Source organism: Amblyraja radiata, chromosome 7, assembly GCF_010909765.2.
Source record: "Amblyraja radiata isolate CabotCenter1 chromosome 7, sAmbRad1.1.pri, whole genome shotgun sequence".
NCBI lineage: Eukaryota > Metazoa > Chordata > Chondrichthyes > Rajiformes > Rajidae > Amblyraja > Amblyraja radiata.
In genome coordinates, this window is record NC_045962.1 from 48,446,483 (window position 1) to 48,460,548 (window position 14,066).

Consider the following 14,066-nt stretch of genomic DNA (forward strand, 5'->3'; position numbering starts at 1 on the left):
AGCCACCCCCTGCACTAGATTTGCTTTCATAGTTGCCGGCCTCTGTGCCCTCACTCACCCTGAACAAGTAGCTTCCTTTGGCGCCCCTGCAAGCTCTGCCATCTGCCCGATTTTACTCACCCATGTTGAGGGCACAACTGAAGTGGAATAACCCCCTCGCTTCCCCCTCCCCCCTCCACCCTCTCCTCGACCCCATCACTTGGACCCACCTTCCAGTTTCCTGCACCTGACAGTCTCTGTGTCTTGACATAAACGCGGGAGTTGCAGCCGATCACAGCGAGGTCTCGAATTTCTCTCATCCTTGCAAAATTAGGGCACCGCGGATTTGGATATCAAGGACCCAAGGGAGAGAAAGGAGACTCGGTGCCCCGGGGGCTCCTGGTCTCCTCGCGACCATCCGGGAACGGGGCGAGATGGCGTTTGCAGTGGAGCAGAAATTTGGCCTTCCAGGTCTTCAGGGCCCCCTGGACTTCCGGGAGAGATGGGGAGCCGGTGAGTAGCGATCGTTCAGCCTGAGTGCGTGTGTGTGCATTTTTATTGTATCATAATTTGAGTAAAGCACAGGCTTGTATTGCATCTAACAAGGCCCAGAGACCATTCAGAAGTATAGTTTTTAGATTTGTTAGAGATACAGTGCTGAAATAGGCCCTGCGGCCCACCAAGTCCTCGTCAAACTAGCGATCCGGCACACTAACACTCTCCTACACACTTGTGACAATTTACAATTTACCAAGCTACAAACTGTACGTCTGTGGTTGTGTGGGAGGAAACCGGAGCACCCGGAGAAAAACCCATGCAGGTTATGTGGGACAAACTCCATACTGACAGCATCGGAGTCAGGACCAAACCTGGGTCTCTGGTGCTGTAAGGCAGCAACTCTGCTGCTGCAGCACTGTGCTGCCCATTTGGATGCAGGTTGGATACAATTCAGCTCAGTTAATCTATGATGTCCCAGATAATCTCCCTCCCGCTGATCTCACCAGGTCACCTTCTCCTTCTGTCATTGTATCCAGCCTCACCACAAAGACATTGAATTTTGCATCAACTACTCCATGAGTTAAACAGCTTCAGAGTCTCTGGATACAGAGTTTCTGACATTGCATTATTAATGACTATTGCTGCCAGTTTTCATCTCTCCAGCATGGTAACATCAGGCATATTAAATCCTTTCATCAAATCCTTTCAGCTCTGCTTCCATCTCCTGTCTCGGAGAATTGTAATTCCCACGTGAAGTCCAAATGCTAACTTTTGCCCAATCACTTCACGTATCTTGTATCCTTGCAGAATCCGAATATTCTCATCCTAGCATGCCTTCCCACCTATTTTGATGTTGTCAGAAAACATAGATAATTTAACTGTTTATGATCAATCAACCCTTTTCACTCGTTTAATTCATTTTTGTGAACACTTTCATTTATGAATAAAAATTCTGTTCAGCGAAGATAGACACAAAATGCTGGTGTACCTCAGCGGGAAGGCAGCATCTCTGGAGAGAGAAGGAATGGGTGACGTTTCGGCCGCGACCCTTCTTCAGACTGATGTCAGGGGAGGGGAGGTACATAGATAAGGAAGTGCATAGATAAGGAAGTGTAAGATGTGAAAGCATGACATAGGAAAAATGGGAGATCAAGGACATGTAGAATAGATCATTGTTAGTTGGGTGAAGTAACAACAAAGGAAACAGATAAAACGCGTCGAAAACCAGCATGACTGATAGGAGAATAGAGAAGGGGGAGGGATAGAGAGGGAGGGAAAAGCAAGGGTTACTTGAAGTTAGAGAAGTTACTGTTCATACCGCCCTGGTGTGAGCTGCCCAAAGCGAAATATGAGGTGCTGTTCCTCCAATTTGCGCTGGGCCTCACTCTGACAATGGAGGAGGCCCAGGACAGAAAGGTCAGTGTGGGAATGGGAGGGGGAATTAATCTTTCACCAAACCAGCAGATCAGGTGGTTTAGGCAGACTGAGCGGAGTTGTTCAGCGAAACGATCGCCGAGCCTGCGCTTGGTCTCGCCGATATACAGGAGTCTACACCTGGAACAGCAGATACAGTAGATGAGGTTGGAGGAGATGCAAGTGAACCTCGGCCTCACCTGAAAAGTGAAAGAAAAATTCCTTCTCTCCAGAGCCTCGCTGAGTTACTCCAGCATTTTGTCTATCTTCGATTTAAACCAGCATCTGCAGTTCCTTCCTACATATTCTGTTCAGCGAACAATTGGAGTATCCCCTGGGTACCCGGGTCTGTGGACCTCAAAACGATAACTGCAGATGATGGAAATCTGAAATTAAAAAAGAAAATGCTGGAAATATCATTGTACATTTAATGCCCTTACTGATGAAGATCAGCGTGCCAAAAATCTTTTTAATTCCACTGTCCACCTGTGACATGGCTTTCAAGGACTATGAACTTGTACTCCTAGATTCCTCTGCTTTACATGAATAATTTGTGGCATATTCACGTAGTGTAAAATTGCAAGTGAATGTGAAAGTAACTTCAAAATTCAGCAATGTTTAGGACAACGGAACAGTGAAACACGCTGGTACAGGGTATGACTAGGTAATGCCGTATTCAGTTTGTGTGACCGAATATTCTAAGACTAAAGTTTATTTTAGAGTCAAGATAATTCTTCCTCATTGGTCTTGCAGTGTAGGTCAGCTAGACTGATGACGTCATTGTCCTACTCCATTGGCATCATGGGAGTGTGGAGCTCTGGCTAATCAGGCGGCTCGGTGTGGTGGCATCCCAGCCCGTGGGCAGTGCCTGGCTGGACCCTCCACACCTTCCATTGCAACCCCCCAATGCTGTGTGGATTGGCCTTAGTCGTTGACTAAAGTGCCTGTGGGTAAATTGACAAGCTTGTAACGCATCAAGCTCGCCATGTGTAGATAATTGGATTTTGTTCGAGAGACCTATCCTTCCGTGGACGTGAATGGGTGAGAGACACACACCAAAGGGTATCCTTTTGCTCAAGGGTTCGAGTGCTCGAGGCCTGCATGTCAGCGGATGGGTTCACACACTTATACAGTATGTCAGCCCGGTAATGTAGAATGTAGAGTGTACTGGGACACTGAATTGCTACATTTGTCTTTGTTACAGGGTGATCCTGGTGAAGATGGGAAATCGGTGAGACAGTTTATTTTATGAATGTGCCTGTCTGTGCCTGTCCTTGTATCTGTATGTGTGTGCACAATAGTCTAATGTAGTCTAACGTCTAGCACCTACCTCCTTGTTGTTATATTCCTTGCTTCTAAGTATTCATGATTTCCCGCCTTCATGATTTATTATATTACTGGTGTGCACTCGCACCTTTAAAAGGTCTCGAGGCATTGTCACATAGTGGTACAGCACAGAAGCTGATTCTTCTGTCCATTAGGTCCATGCCAACCTTTTTGACCATCTACATTAATCTCTTGGAACTGCACAGCTAGCAACCAGCCCTAGAGTCATAGAGTAAACAGTATGGAAACGGGCCCTTCAGCCCAACTCGCCCACACTGGCCAACAATGGCCCAGCTACCCTAGTCCCACTTGCTTGCGCTTGGTCCATAAACCTCCAAACCTGTCCTATCCATATACCTGTCCACCTGTTTCTTAAACGATGGGATAGTCCCAGCCTCAACTACCTCCTCTGACAGCTTGTTCCATACACCGATTCTGTGTGAACAAGTTACCCCTCAGATTCCTATTAAATCTTTTCCCCTTCACCGTGAACCTATGTCCTCTGGTCCTCGCTACTCTGGGTGAAAGACTCTGTGCATCTACTTGATCTATTCATCTCATGATTTTATATACCTCTATAAGATCTCTCCTCATCCTCCTACACTCAATGGAATAGAGACCCAGCCTACTCAACCTCTCCCTATAGCTCACACCCTCTAGTCCTGGCAACATCCTCGTAAATCTTTTCTGAACCCTTTCAAGCTTGACAATATCTTTCCTATAACATGGTGCCCAGAACTGAACACGATATTCTAAATGCTGGTCTCACCAACGTCTTATACAACTGCAACATGACCTCCCAACTTCTATACTCAATACTCTGACTGATGAAGGCCATAAGTGCCAAAATCCTTTTTGACCACCTTATCTACCTGCGACTCGACCTTCATGGAACCATGCACTGTACTCCTAGATCCCTCTGCTCTACAACACTACCCAGAGGCCTACCATTTACTGTGTAGGTCCTGCCCTTGTTTGACGTCCCAAAATGCAACACCTCACACTTCTCTGTATTAAATTCCATCAACCATTTCCTCCGCCCACCTGGCCAATCGATCCAGATCCTGCTGCAATCGTTCACAACCATCTTCACTATCTGCAAAACCACTAACTTTTGTATCATCAGCAAACTTGCGAATCTTGCCCTGTATGTTCTCATCCAAATCATTGATGTAGATGACAAACAGTAACAGGCCCAGCACCGGACCCGGAGGCACACCACTAGTCACAGGCCTCCATTCTGAGAAGCAACCTTCCACCATCACCATTTCCTTCCATGGAGCCAATTTGCTATCCATTCAGCTATATCTCCTTGGATCCCATGAGATCTAACCTTCCAGAGCAGCCTACCATGCGGCACCTTGTCGAATGCCTTACAAAAGTCCAAGTACACAACTCCAATGTACAGCTCTACCTTTATCAACCTTTTTGTTCACGTCTTCAAAAAATCAATCAGATTTGTGGGACACGACCTCAAACCATGCTGACTGTCCCTAATCAGCCGTCCATCCAAATGCCTGTATATCCTATACCTCAGAATACTCTCCAGTAACTTACCAACTACAGATGCTAAGCTCACCGGCCTATAGTTCCCAACATTTTCCTTGCAGCCCTTCTTGAAAAGAGGCATAACATTTGCCACTCTCCAATCCTCTGGCACCTCTCCTGTATATAAGGATGACTCATAAAATTCAATAGGGGCTCCCACAATTTCCTCTAGTTTCCCACAATGTCTTCGGATATATCTGATCAGGCCCCAGAGATTTGTCTACCTTCAAACACGACAGTACCTTCAGTATTTCCTCGACGATAACCCGAGAACTGCTCTCATGACACTTCCATTGACTGCTCCAATTTCCTCTGTCCGACAGTCTTTCTTCTCGGTAAATACAGAGGAGAAATACTCATTGAGGACCTTGCCCATCTCCTGTGGCTCCACACAGAGGTGACCGCTTTTATTCCTGAGAGGTCCCACTCTCTCTAGTTACCCTTTTCCCCCTAATGTATTTATAAAATCTTTTGGGATTGTCTTTTAGGCTGCCCGCCAGAGCTATCTCCTTGCCCCTTTTTGCCCTTCTGATCTTTTTTTTAGTTTGCTCCTTAGTTCCCGAAACTCCTCCAGGGATGCACTTGATCCCAGCTGCCTATACCTGTCCCATGCATCCTTCTTGTTTTTGACTAACGTCTCAATTACCCTCGTCAGCCTGCTTTGCCTTTCACTCAATCGGGGACGTACACATCCTGAGCTCTCTTCAGTACACTTTTAAAAACATCCCACTTGACCGATGTTCCTTTCTCCTCAAATAACCTGTTCCAGTCAACGAGCGAGACCTTCTCTCATACCCTCAAAGTTGGCCTTACCGCAGTTCAGCATTTTAACACGTGGACGCTCTCCGTCCCGATCCATAACTATCTTAAACCTAATCGAACTGTGGTCACTTGTCCCAAAAGGCTCCTCCACACACACTTCATTAACTTGCCCTTCCCAATTTCCCAATACTAGATCCAGCGTTGCCCTCTAACGTGTAGGGGCCTCCACATATTGTTTAAGAAAACTCTCCTGAACTATGACTCACTAAATCAACGGCAACCGTGATGCCAAATTAAACTAATCCATTTGCCTGCACATGGCCTTTATCTCTCTAATCCCTGGCATTCGTCCCTCTAATCTCTCTTTATTAGTCTGCTTAAATGCCTTTTAAACATTGCTATTCTCTCTTCTTCTACCACTTCCCTTGGCAGCTCATTCCAGGTATCTACCACTCTCTGTGCAAAAAAACATGCCCGGCAGATCAGCCTTAAACTTTCCCCTTCTGACTTTAATGTTCTGCCCTGTCATATTTGTCATTCCCCTCTGGTGACCACAACTGCATATAATACTCCAAAGTTAAATAACCAACATTTTATGGAACTGCAACATGAATTCCAGACTTTTATAATCAATGCCCATCTGATTTCTTTATCACCCTCTCTACTTAGGTTGCCACTTTTAGGAAGCTATGGACTTGGACTGCGAGATGCCTTTGACTATCAATACACCTAAGGGTCCTGCCATTTACTGGATACTTTCCTCTTGCATTTTTCCTCCCAAAATGCCGCACCACTCACTTGTCCAGTGTTTTATGTCAAATGTGAATAGGGGCAAGTGGATGTTTAATGTAATCTAGTGTTGCTTTCCTTTCCTTTCTTTAGGGCGAGATTGGTCCTCAAGGTTTCCCAGGAGCTCCCGGTGACCAAGGTCCTAGAGGAGATAAGGTGAGGATGTGATAAGGTTAACTTTACCTTTGACTTTTTTTTTTCCAGATTTCGTTGCTGTTATGCACCACTTTGTAAAGAGGGAAATTCGACAAAATCTAGAAGGGCCACATACCAAAACAGATAAGAATTTAACTCAAAATTGTCTGGAGTTTAAGTTAACCAGGGAGGAGAGGGTTCAAAATTCCAAGACACTTTGTTTCCGATGATGCTTCCGAGTGGCCTGTCTGTAATATCTTACCGTAAATTCTCCAGCTACTGTGATGGGATTAGAACACATGTCTCCAACTTACTAGGAGCAGGCTGCTTGATTAGCAGTTTAGTAATGCCACTGTGCAACTCAATCCTATAAACCTGAAGCATACTCACCAGCAAGTGCAGCCAAATTAGCAGAAAATGTGTTACCTGAAATATTTATAATTCTGGAAACACTCAGCTGGTCCAGCAGCATCTGAGGAGAGATATACTGAGTGAATGTTTCACCAAATGTTTCACTCAGTTTCTCTCTCCGCAGTTTTTATTTCAGATTTCCAGCATCTGTTTCTTTTCTGATTTTTATTTACCTTTGCATCAATCTGACCTGAAGCACGTTACCTGTGCTCATTAACAAGGACACGTTCCCGATGATCTTGCACCTCAGTGGTGAGGACTAATGAACTGGAGGCATGAGTTCAAATCCCACCAGGGCCTTGAGGGAAATGAAGTTAAGGATTTCCAACAAAAACTGTCATTAAAGCACAGGCGACAGAGATGTGATCATGCAGTCCCATCTGACTCATCTGATTTACTAAACGATTGGCTTGCTCAGGAGACAGGCAATGTGATTAACAAGCGTAAGGGTAATATGTGGTCTTAAATCCATAGATGATTGGATCAACTATTGAACTATTATTATTGCTCAAATTGTTTGTTTATATATACATACACACACACACACACACACACACACACATATATATTTATTATGATGTTTACAATATTTTCCTTACATATCTGTTTGTGCTAATGCAAGTAAGAATTTCATTGTTCCGTTTGGGATGACAATAAAACACTTGTCTACACTACAGTCTGAAGTCTACAGTCAGTCTCGTCGTGAAATGACACTTATCCATGTTCTCCAGAGACGCTGCCTGAACCACTGAGTTACTCCAGTACTTTGTGTCCTTTTATCCAATAAAGAGGCTGTGTTGGACGTGAGCATGTCAGAATGAATGCCTGCCTTCTTGTCCTCCACAGGGTGACCCAGGGATTGGAAACGAAGGACCAAGAGGACCTCCCGGCTCTCCTGGACCCCCCGGCCCCTCTTCCAGGGCTGACAAACTCGTAAGTGAATATTCCCCATGAGGCTGAGGTGGAAAAAAGGTTGAGAACCAAATCCAGAAAAGAGAATCACACATTTACACAGTGCCCTCCACATGTTCAGGATGTACTAGAAGTCTCAGCGTTCACTGAAATGCATTTATTGTGTGGTCACTGTTGTAAGCGGTGCAGAGGCAGATTAACGCACAGCAAGATCCCAAGGAGATTATATGAGAATATCGAAATAACATACCTTCAAGGGTTTTGGTTGAGGGACATTTGGTGCAAATCCCTGTTCTTCGGTCAAAGAGAGATACAGCACAGAAACAGACCCTTCTGCTCACTGTCATTGCTGATCATTAAACACCCATCCACACAGATCCTACACTCATCGCATTTTTATTCTCTCCATTTTCCCAGCCCTCAATCTTTGGGATGTGGGAGGGAACCCAAGTATCTGGAGGAAACTCTACACGGTCATAGGGAGAATGTGCAACTGTACACAGACAGCACCTGGGGCCAGGATTAAACCCAGGTCTCTGTGGCCATGAGGTGGCAGCTCTACCATCTGTTCCACTGGGTCAAGCTATTCTCCAGCCCCTTATTGACTCAGAATGCCCTGTTAGAAGTGAGCTGCCCACCCTTGATGCTCACATCCCCACTAATGCAGCAATTACTGCACATGGATCCTATGGCACGAATGTCCTTGCAGAAGCTGTCTCCAGTTGAGATCCTGCACTGCACAGGGTCTTCCATGTGACAATCCGTCTGGTGATGTGGATGGACAGGGAGTGACACAGGAAGTGACACAGCTGGCGTCCTGGTGCCATCGCAACAACCTGGAGCTCAATGCTCTTAAGACAGTGGAATTGATTGTAGACTTTAGGAGAGCTCCCCCTCCCCTCACCCCACTCACCATCAACAACACCACAGTCACATCTGTGGAGTCTTTTAAATTCCAGCGAACCATCATCTCCAAGGACCTTAAATGGGGGGCCACCATCGACTCCTCAGTCAAAAAGGCACAACAGAGGATGTACTTCCTGCAGCAGCTGATGAAGCACAATCTGCCACAGGCAATGATGGTCCAATTCTATACGGCCATCGTAGAGTCTGTCCTCACCTTCTCCATCATGGTCTGGTTTGGCTCAGCCACCAAGCATGGAGGCTGCAGCGAATCGTCCGATCAGCTGAGAAGGCTATTGGCTGCAACCTTCCCTCCATTGACGAACTGTACACTGCAAGGGCCAGGAAGTGAGTGGGTAAGATCATCGTTGACCCCTCTCACCCTGGCCACAAACTCTTTGAATCACTTCCCTCTGGAAGGCGACTCCAGACTGTCAAAGCTGCCACAGCCAGACATAAAAACAGCTTTTTTTCCCATGAGTAGCAGCTCTACTCAATAACCAAAAATAGTAGGATTAAACGAGAACTTACCAGTTTGAAGTTTGATCTGTATTTTATGAGGAGTTACGATGAGGGATTACGTGAAGAACCCGTTCAGCACGCATGCGCGGCATACTTCAAAGCAGCAGTGTGGAATCACAGATATCAGTGTGGAATCAGTTTATGAATTTGACCCATATTATTGACGGCGGGAGCGGAGGGCACGTAATCCCTCATCGTAACTCCTCATAAAATACAGATCAAACTTCAAACTGGGAAGTTCTCGTTTAATCTTACTATTTTACTTCGGAGTCACGTGAGTGATTCCGTGAAGATTTCAAAGCTCTGTGATTTCAAACCGTGTAACAGTTATTGCTACATCACTGCCGAAGTCTTTGAGGGAGGAAGTGTGTTATCGTAACCAACCAATGAATCTGTTTGTAGAAAAACACAATGGTATTTTTTAACAATAACAACAAAGAAATTAAATTGCTCCCCTGGGCTTAAATTAAATATTTGCAGTCTGTAAAATCTTTCCTGCAAATAAAACAGGTTTTGCCAACGGCTTATTATAAAATTTCTGAACGGTCTTACCCCCCACCATCCTGCTGTAGCCAGGATGTGGTTTATAGGCACGTCCATTCTTTTAGCCGTCGACATGGATGCTGCCCTGGTGGAATGAAATTTGTACATGTTATTTTTTATCCCAGCAGCTTTTAGCACCTGCTTGAGCCATCTCGAAATGGCTCGTCACCCGACCATAAGGTTTTTTATGACTGACCCACAAGGCTTTTCATCTCCCTCGAATATTTTGGTTGTGTCTATGTAGGATAATAGGGTCATGGCACATAACCGTGTTTCTGGCGGGTAAGCCCGGAATTCCACGACTGGATTAGATGTTTCTGGTCTGCTCTGTTTGATCATTCCCTGGATAACGACGGAGATCTGGTCTGGAGCTGTGAGCATGGTGTCCAGTGGCAATAGGTGTAGTGACTGGACCCTCTGTGCAGCTACAAGTGCCATCAACATGAGTGTTTTGAGCATAGATGGTTCCAGGTTGAGGGATCTGGCTGGTGGCTATCCCCTGAGGTATGTCAGGACCACCCTGACATCCCATATATGGGTGTACCTTGGTCTAGAGGGTTAGAGTTGTAAATACCCTTCATTAGTTTGACCACCAGCTGGTGGGACCTCATGGCCTGTTGTCCTGGAGCTGGTTTTAAATAGACAGGCAGGGCAATTCTAGCTCTGTTGATGGCTCTGTAGCTGAGTCCTTCAGCGTGGTGAAGGTTCGCCAGGAATTCCAGTACGTTGGTAACTGTAGCGGTTGAGTAGGTGGTCCCTGTATCCAAGCAGTACTTCTCCCATTTTTTGATGCTGGACAAGTGCTGTTTTTCGTGGATGTTCGGAGGGATGCTGACATGGTGTCGACGGTTTGTTATGATAATCCCAGTCCCAGAAGTGGTTTGTGCAGAATCTGCAACCCAGGAGTTTGATTTTTTTCATGGCACGGGTGGCTTGTGCCCAACACTGGGTGTTAACAACTCTGGGTCACTGGGGAATACCATCGGAGTTTCAACAACCATGTCATGGAGTATTGGGAACCATGGCTGTGTAGGCCAGTCGGGTACTATCAAAATACCTGAAGCAGAGTCCATTTGTACTGTGCGTAGTCCCCGACTGATGAGGCAGAAGGGAGGAAATGCATAGAAGAAGAATTTCCCCAATCCAGCGCGAACGCATCTACCGCTGCTGCCTCAGGGTCTGGTTCCCAAGCGATATACATAGTTACCTGGTGATTTAGCCTCGATGCAAATAAATCGATATCTGGCGTGCCATATTGCTTGATAACTTTTGTGAAAAACAATTTGGGGTTTTAACATCCATTCGATGTTGTCATTAAATTTACGTGACCTGGTGTCTGCCACTGTATTTAGCTTACCTGGCAGGTAAGTTGCTGATAGCCAAATATGTCTTTGGACACACCATTGCCAAATTGTGTTGACCAACTTGTCGCATGATACCGATTTTATGCCGCCCATATGGTTAATGTAGGCCACCACCGTAGTATTATCTATTTATAACCGTACATGCAAGTGATGCATATTTATGCATATGCTTTTAAACCATAAAAGTCACCCAACATCTCTAGATAATTAATGCCCAGTGTAAGTGGTAACGCTGATTCTGGGTTAGTCCATCTACTACTTGTGCTGGATATAGAGTTAGTTGCTCCCCAGTCTTGAGCACTGGCATCTGTTTGGATAACTGACGCAGCGTTAGTGATGATAATAGGCTGAAACTATGTCAAACGTTTTTTGCCCACCACTGTAGTTCTGATATTACTTCAGTGGGTAACTTCATGAAACGATCATAATGACCTGTATGTCGTTTTTGGTACAAAGGTCCGAATTATGTAGCCGGAAATGCTGCTACCATTTTCCCAATTACTCTGTTACTTGTCGAGTAGTTGGTAGTTTGTTGACCATTAAATTGTTGCATGATTGTGCCAATTCAACTATGCTGTCTTTTGGCAATGTTACAGTCACGTAGACTGAATTAATTGTGAAGCCCAAGTAGTCCATGATACAGGATGGCTTCAACTTAGATTTATCTGGATGTAAGACAACCCCAGGGTTTCGAATAACTGTTTGGTAGCTGAACAGCTAACATAGTCAAATTCATGGTCTTGCCTACCATTTAGGATATCATCAAGATATGCCATGACAATATGTTTTTGTCTTCTGAATATTGCCAGAGCTGGTTTTAGTGTCTTGGTGGCACTCTTGGGCTGATGTGAGCCCATTGGGTAACGCTTTAAACTGCTATAGCTGCCCCATCCAGGTAAATTTCAGGTATCTGCGATGATCCTTGTGAATGGTACTAAATAGTAAACATCTTTAAGATGAATGCTTGCCATGAAGTATCCTTTGGAATTTAGTTGTCTCGCAGTAACAACCGGTTCCATTTTGAAATGTATATACTTAACAAACATATTTAGTGAAGTTAAGTCAATGATGATGCGACATCCACCATCTTTTTTGGGTTTAGTGAATATATTTGATACGAATTGCAAGGGTTCAGGTTTTCCCATGATACCCTTTGTAATTATTCTCACCAGTTCAGCTTATCCCTCTTGTTTCTTTAACGGAGAGAGGAAAAATACCCCCTGGGGTGAATGTTGACCTGGTGGCAATTTTTCTAGTATGAATTGTATTTGTATTCACTAATGCCATTGAGTATATACTGATCACTCGTGATAGACTCCCATGTGTTAGTATTACTCTATATACTGGTAGGAACCAGAACCACCTACCTCCATGGTTATGGGTATTCTTCTGTTTCCTGCTGGTCCAACGAGTGTTGCACGTCGTCTGACGTGGCGGTGACGTTGGGGGGTGGCACATTTTCCATGGGGTCCGCTCTGGGCCCTGGTCTAAAGAAGACTTTCGGTGATAGAATGCGGACCCCAAGCTTTCATCAGTCCGATATGGTAGACGTTGACTGATGGACGCGATGGGGTGCTGCTGCGTAGGAATGACTGTTTTTGATTACTCGTCCCGGCCCTGCCCTCATGAGCCGAAAGTTTTGTAAAACCTCTTGCATGTCCTTCATATGCTTTGTGAGGTTTTTGCCAAAGAGCAGTGGGTCTGGCTCAGTGGCTGGGGTATGCACAACCCCGCAATGTAGGATTTTATGGCAGGTCTTATGACTTGTTTACGAAGGTTGTGGTCATCTCCGTATTTGTCCATGGAATGAGGAAAAAACGATGTGATGGCTGTCGTCAGGCTTTTAACGGCCTCCTGCACGTGGGGTTTCCACGTAGCTGTCCACCACACCTAGTAGCTCTTCCTGTTCCTGCATCCCTTGCATACTCCCGAGATCTTCAGCCATTGCCCCTGTTCTTGACCAGCCCAGTCCTGGTCACCAAAGCTATCCTCTGGAAAGGAGGAAGCAATGGACAGTGCACAAGGCACTGTGGAGGGAGTGCCTGACCCCCCTCTGCGAGAGCGCCCCTCCTGGGGTGCACCTCGCTGGAGGTCCTGCTCCAAGAGCCGCTCCAAGGGGCTCAGGCGGCTGTCTCTCCCCCGCCTGGGTGGAGAGACGTCCCCGTCCGATAAATCGGAGCCTCCGGCCGGACGCCTCTTCCTTGGCTTTACATCCAGCCCGCTGCTCAGGCGCTAGCGGGCTGGGCTCGGCGTCGGGGTAGCGGACCGCCCGGTAAGCGGTCCTACCGCCTTGTTGCTGCCCCCGCAAGATGGAACGCTCCTCCGTGGAGTCGAGCGGGGACAGGTCTGTTCAGGCGGCTGTCTTTCCCCCCGGGCGGGTGGAAAGACGTCCCGTCCAATAAGTCGGAGCCACCGGCCGGACGCCTCCATGGCGTTACTTCCAGCCCGCTGCTCAGGCGGGGCTGGGCTCGGCACGGTGTCGGGATAGCGGAGCGCCGGGTAAGTGATCCTACCGCCTATCACCTCCGTAGTGAGAGCGCCTGACTCCCGCTGTGCCGCTGTTGCTCTGCTGGACGTAATGCCGCGCTGCGTGCTGAACGGGTTCTTCACGGAATCACTCACGTGATTCCTAAGTAAAATCTGTAGCCTTCATTTGCTCTGGTATTTTATTTAATTCACATGTTTAACCGATAATGTTTTATTAATAATGTTTAATGTTTTACTAACTGTCACTGTATGTAATTTTGTCACTTGCGGGCCGAGCACCAAGGCAAATTCCTTGTATGTGAATACTTGGCCAATAAACTTATTCATTCATTCATTCAAGCCCTGCCCACATAAATGCTAAAAGGCCTTTGGTGTCTGGCTAAGCCATGGACTCGGCGGGACAATTTCTGTTCATTCTGTCTCCCTCATTCAGGTTGATCACCAAGCGCCCGTGTGTATTCTAGAGAAAGTAAA

General features: G+C 46.1%; 1 protein-coding gene across 1 annotated transcript in view; it reads left to right on the forward strand.

Annotated features, from left to right (window-relative positions):
• col18a1 (collagen type XVIII alpha 1 chain) overlaps positions 1-14,066 on the forward strand; it is a 166,776-nt gene that overhangs the window by 78,080 nt on the left and 74,630 nt on the right. The window contains 5 exon segments of the mRNA XM_033023498.1: positions 314-339; positions 342-492; positions 3,095-3,121; positions 6,409-6,471; positions 7,708-7,794. Coding sequence (XP_032879389.1) covers positions 314-339; positions 342-492; positions 3,095-3,121; positions 6,409-6,471; positions 7,708-7,794 — 354 coding nt within the window.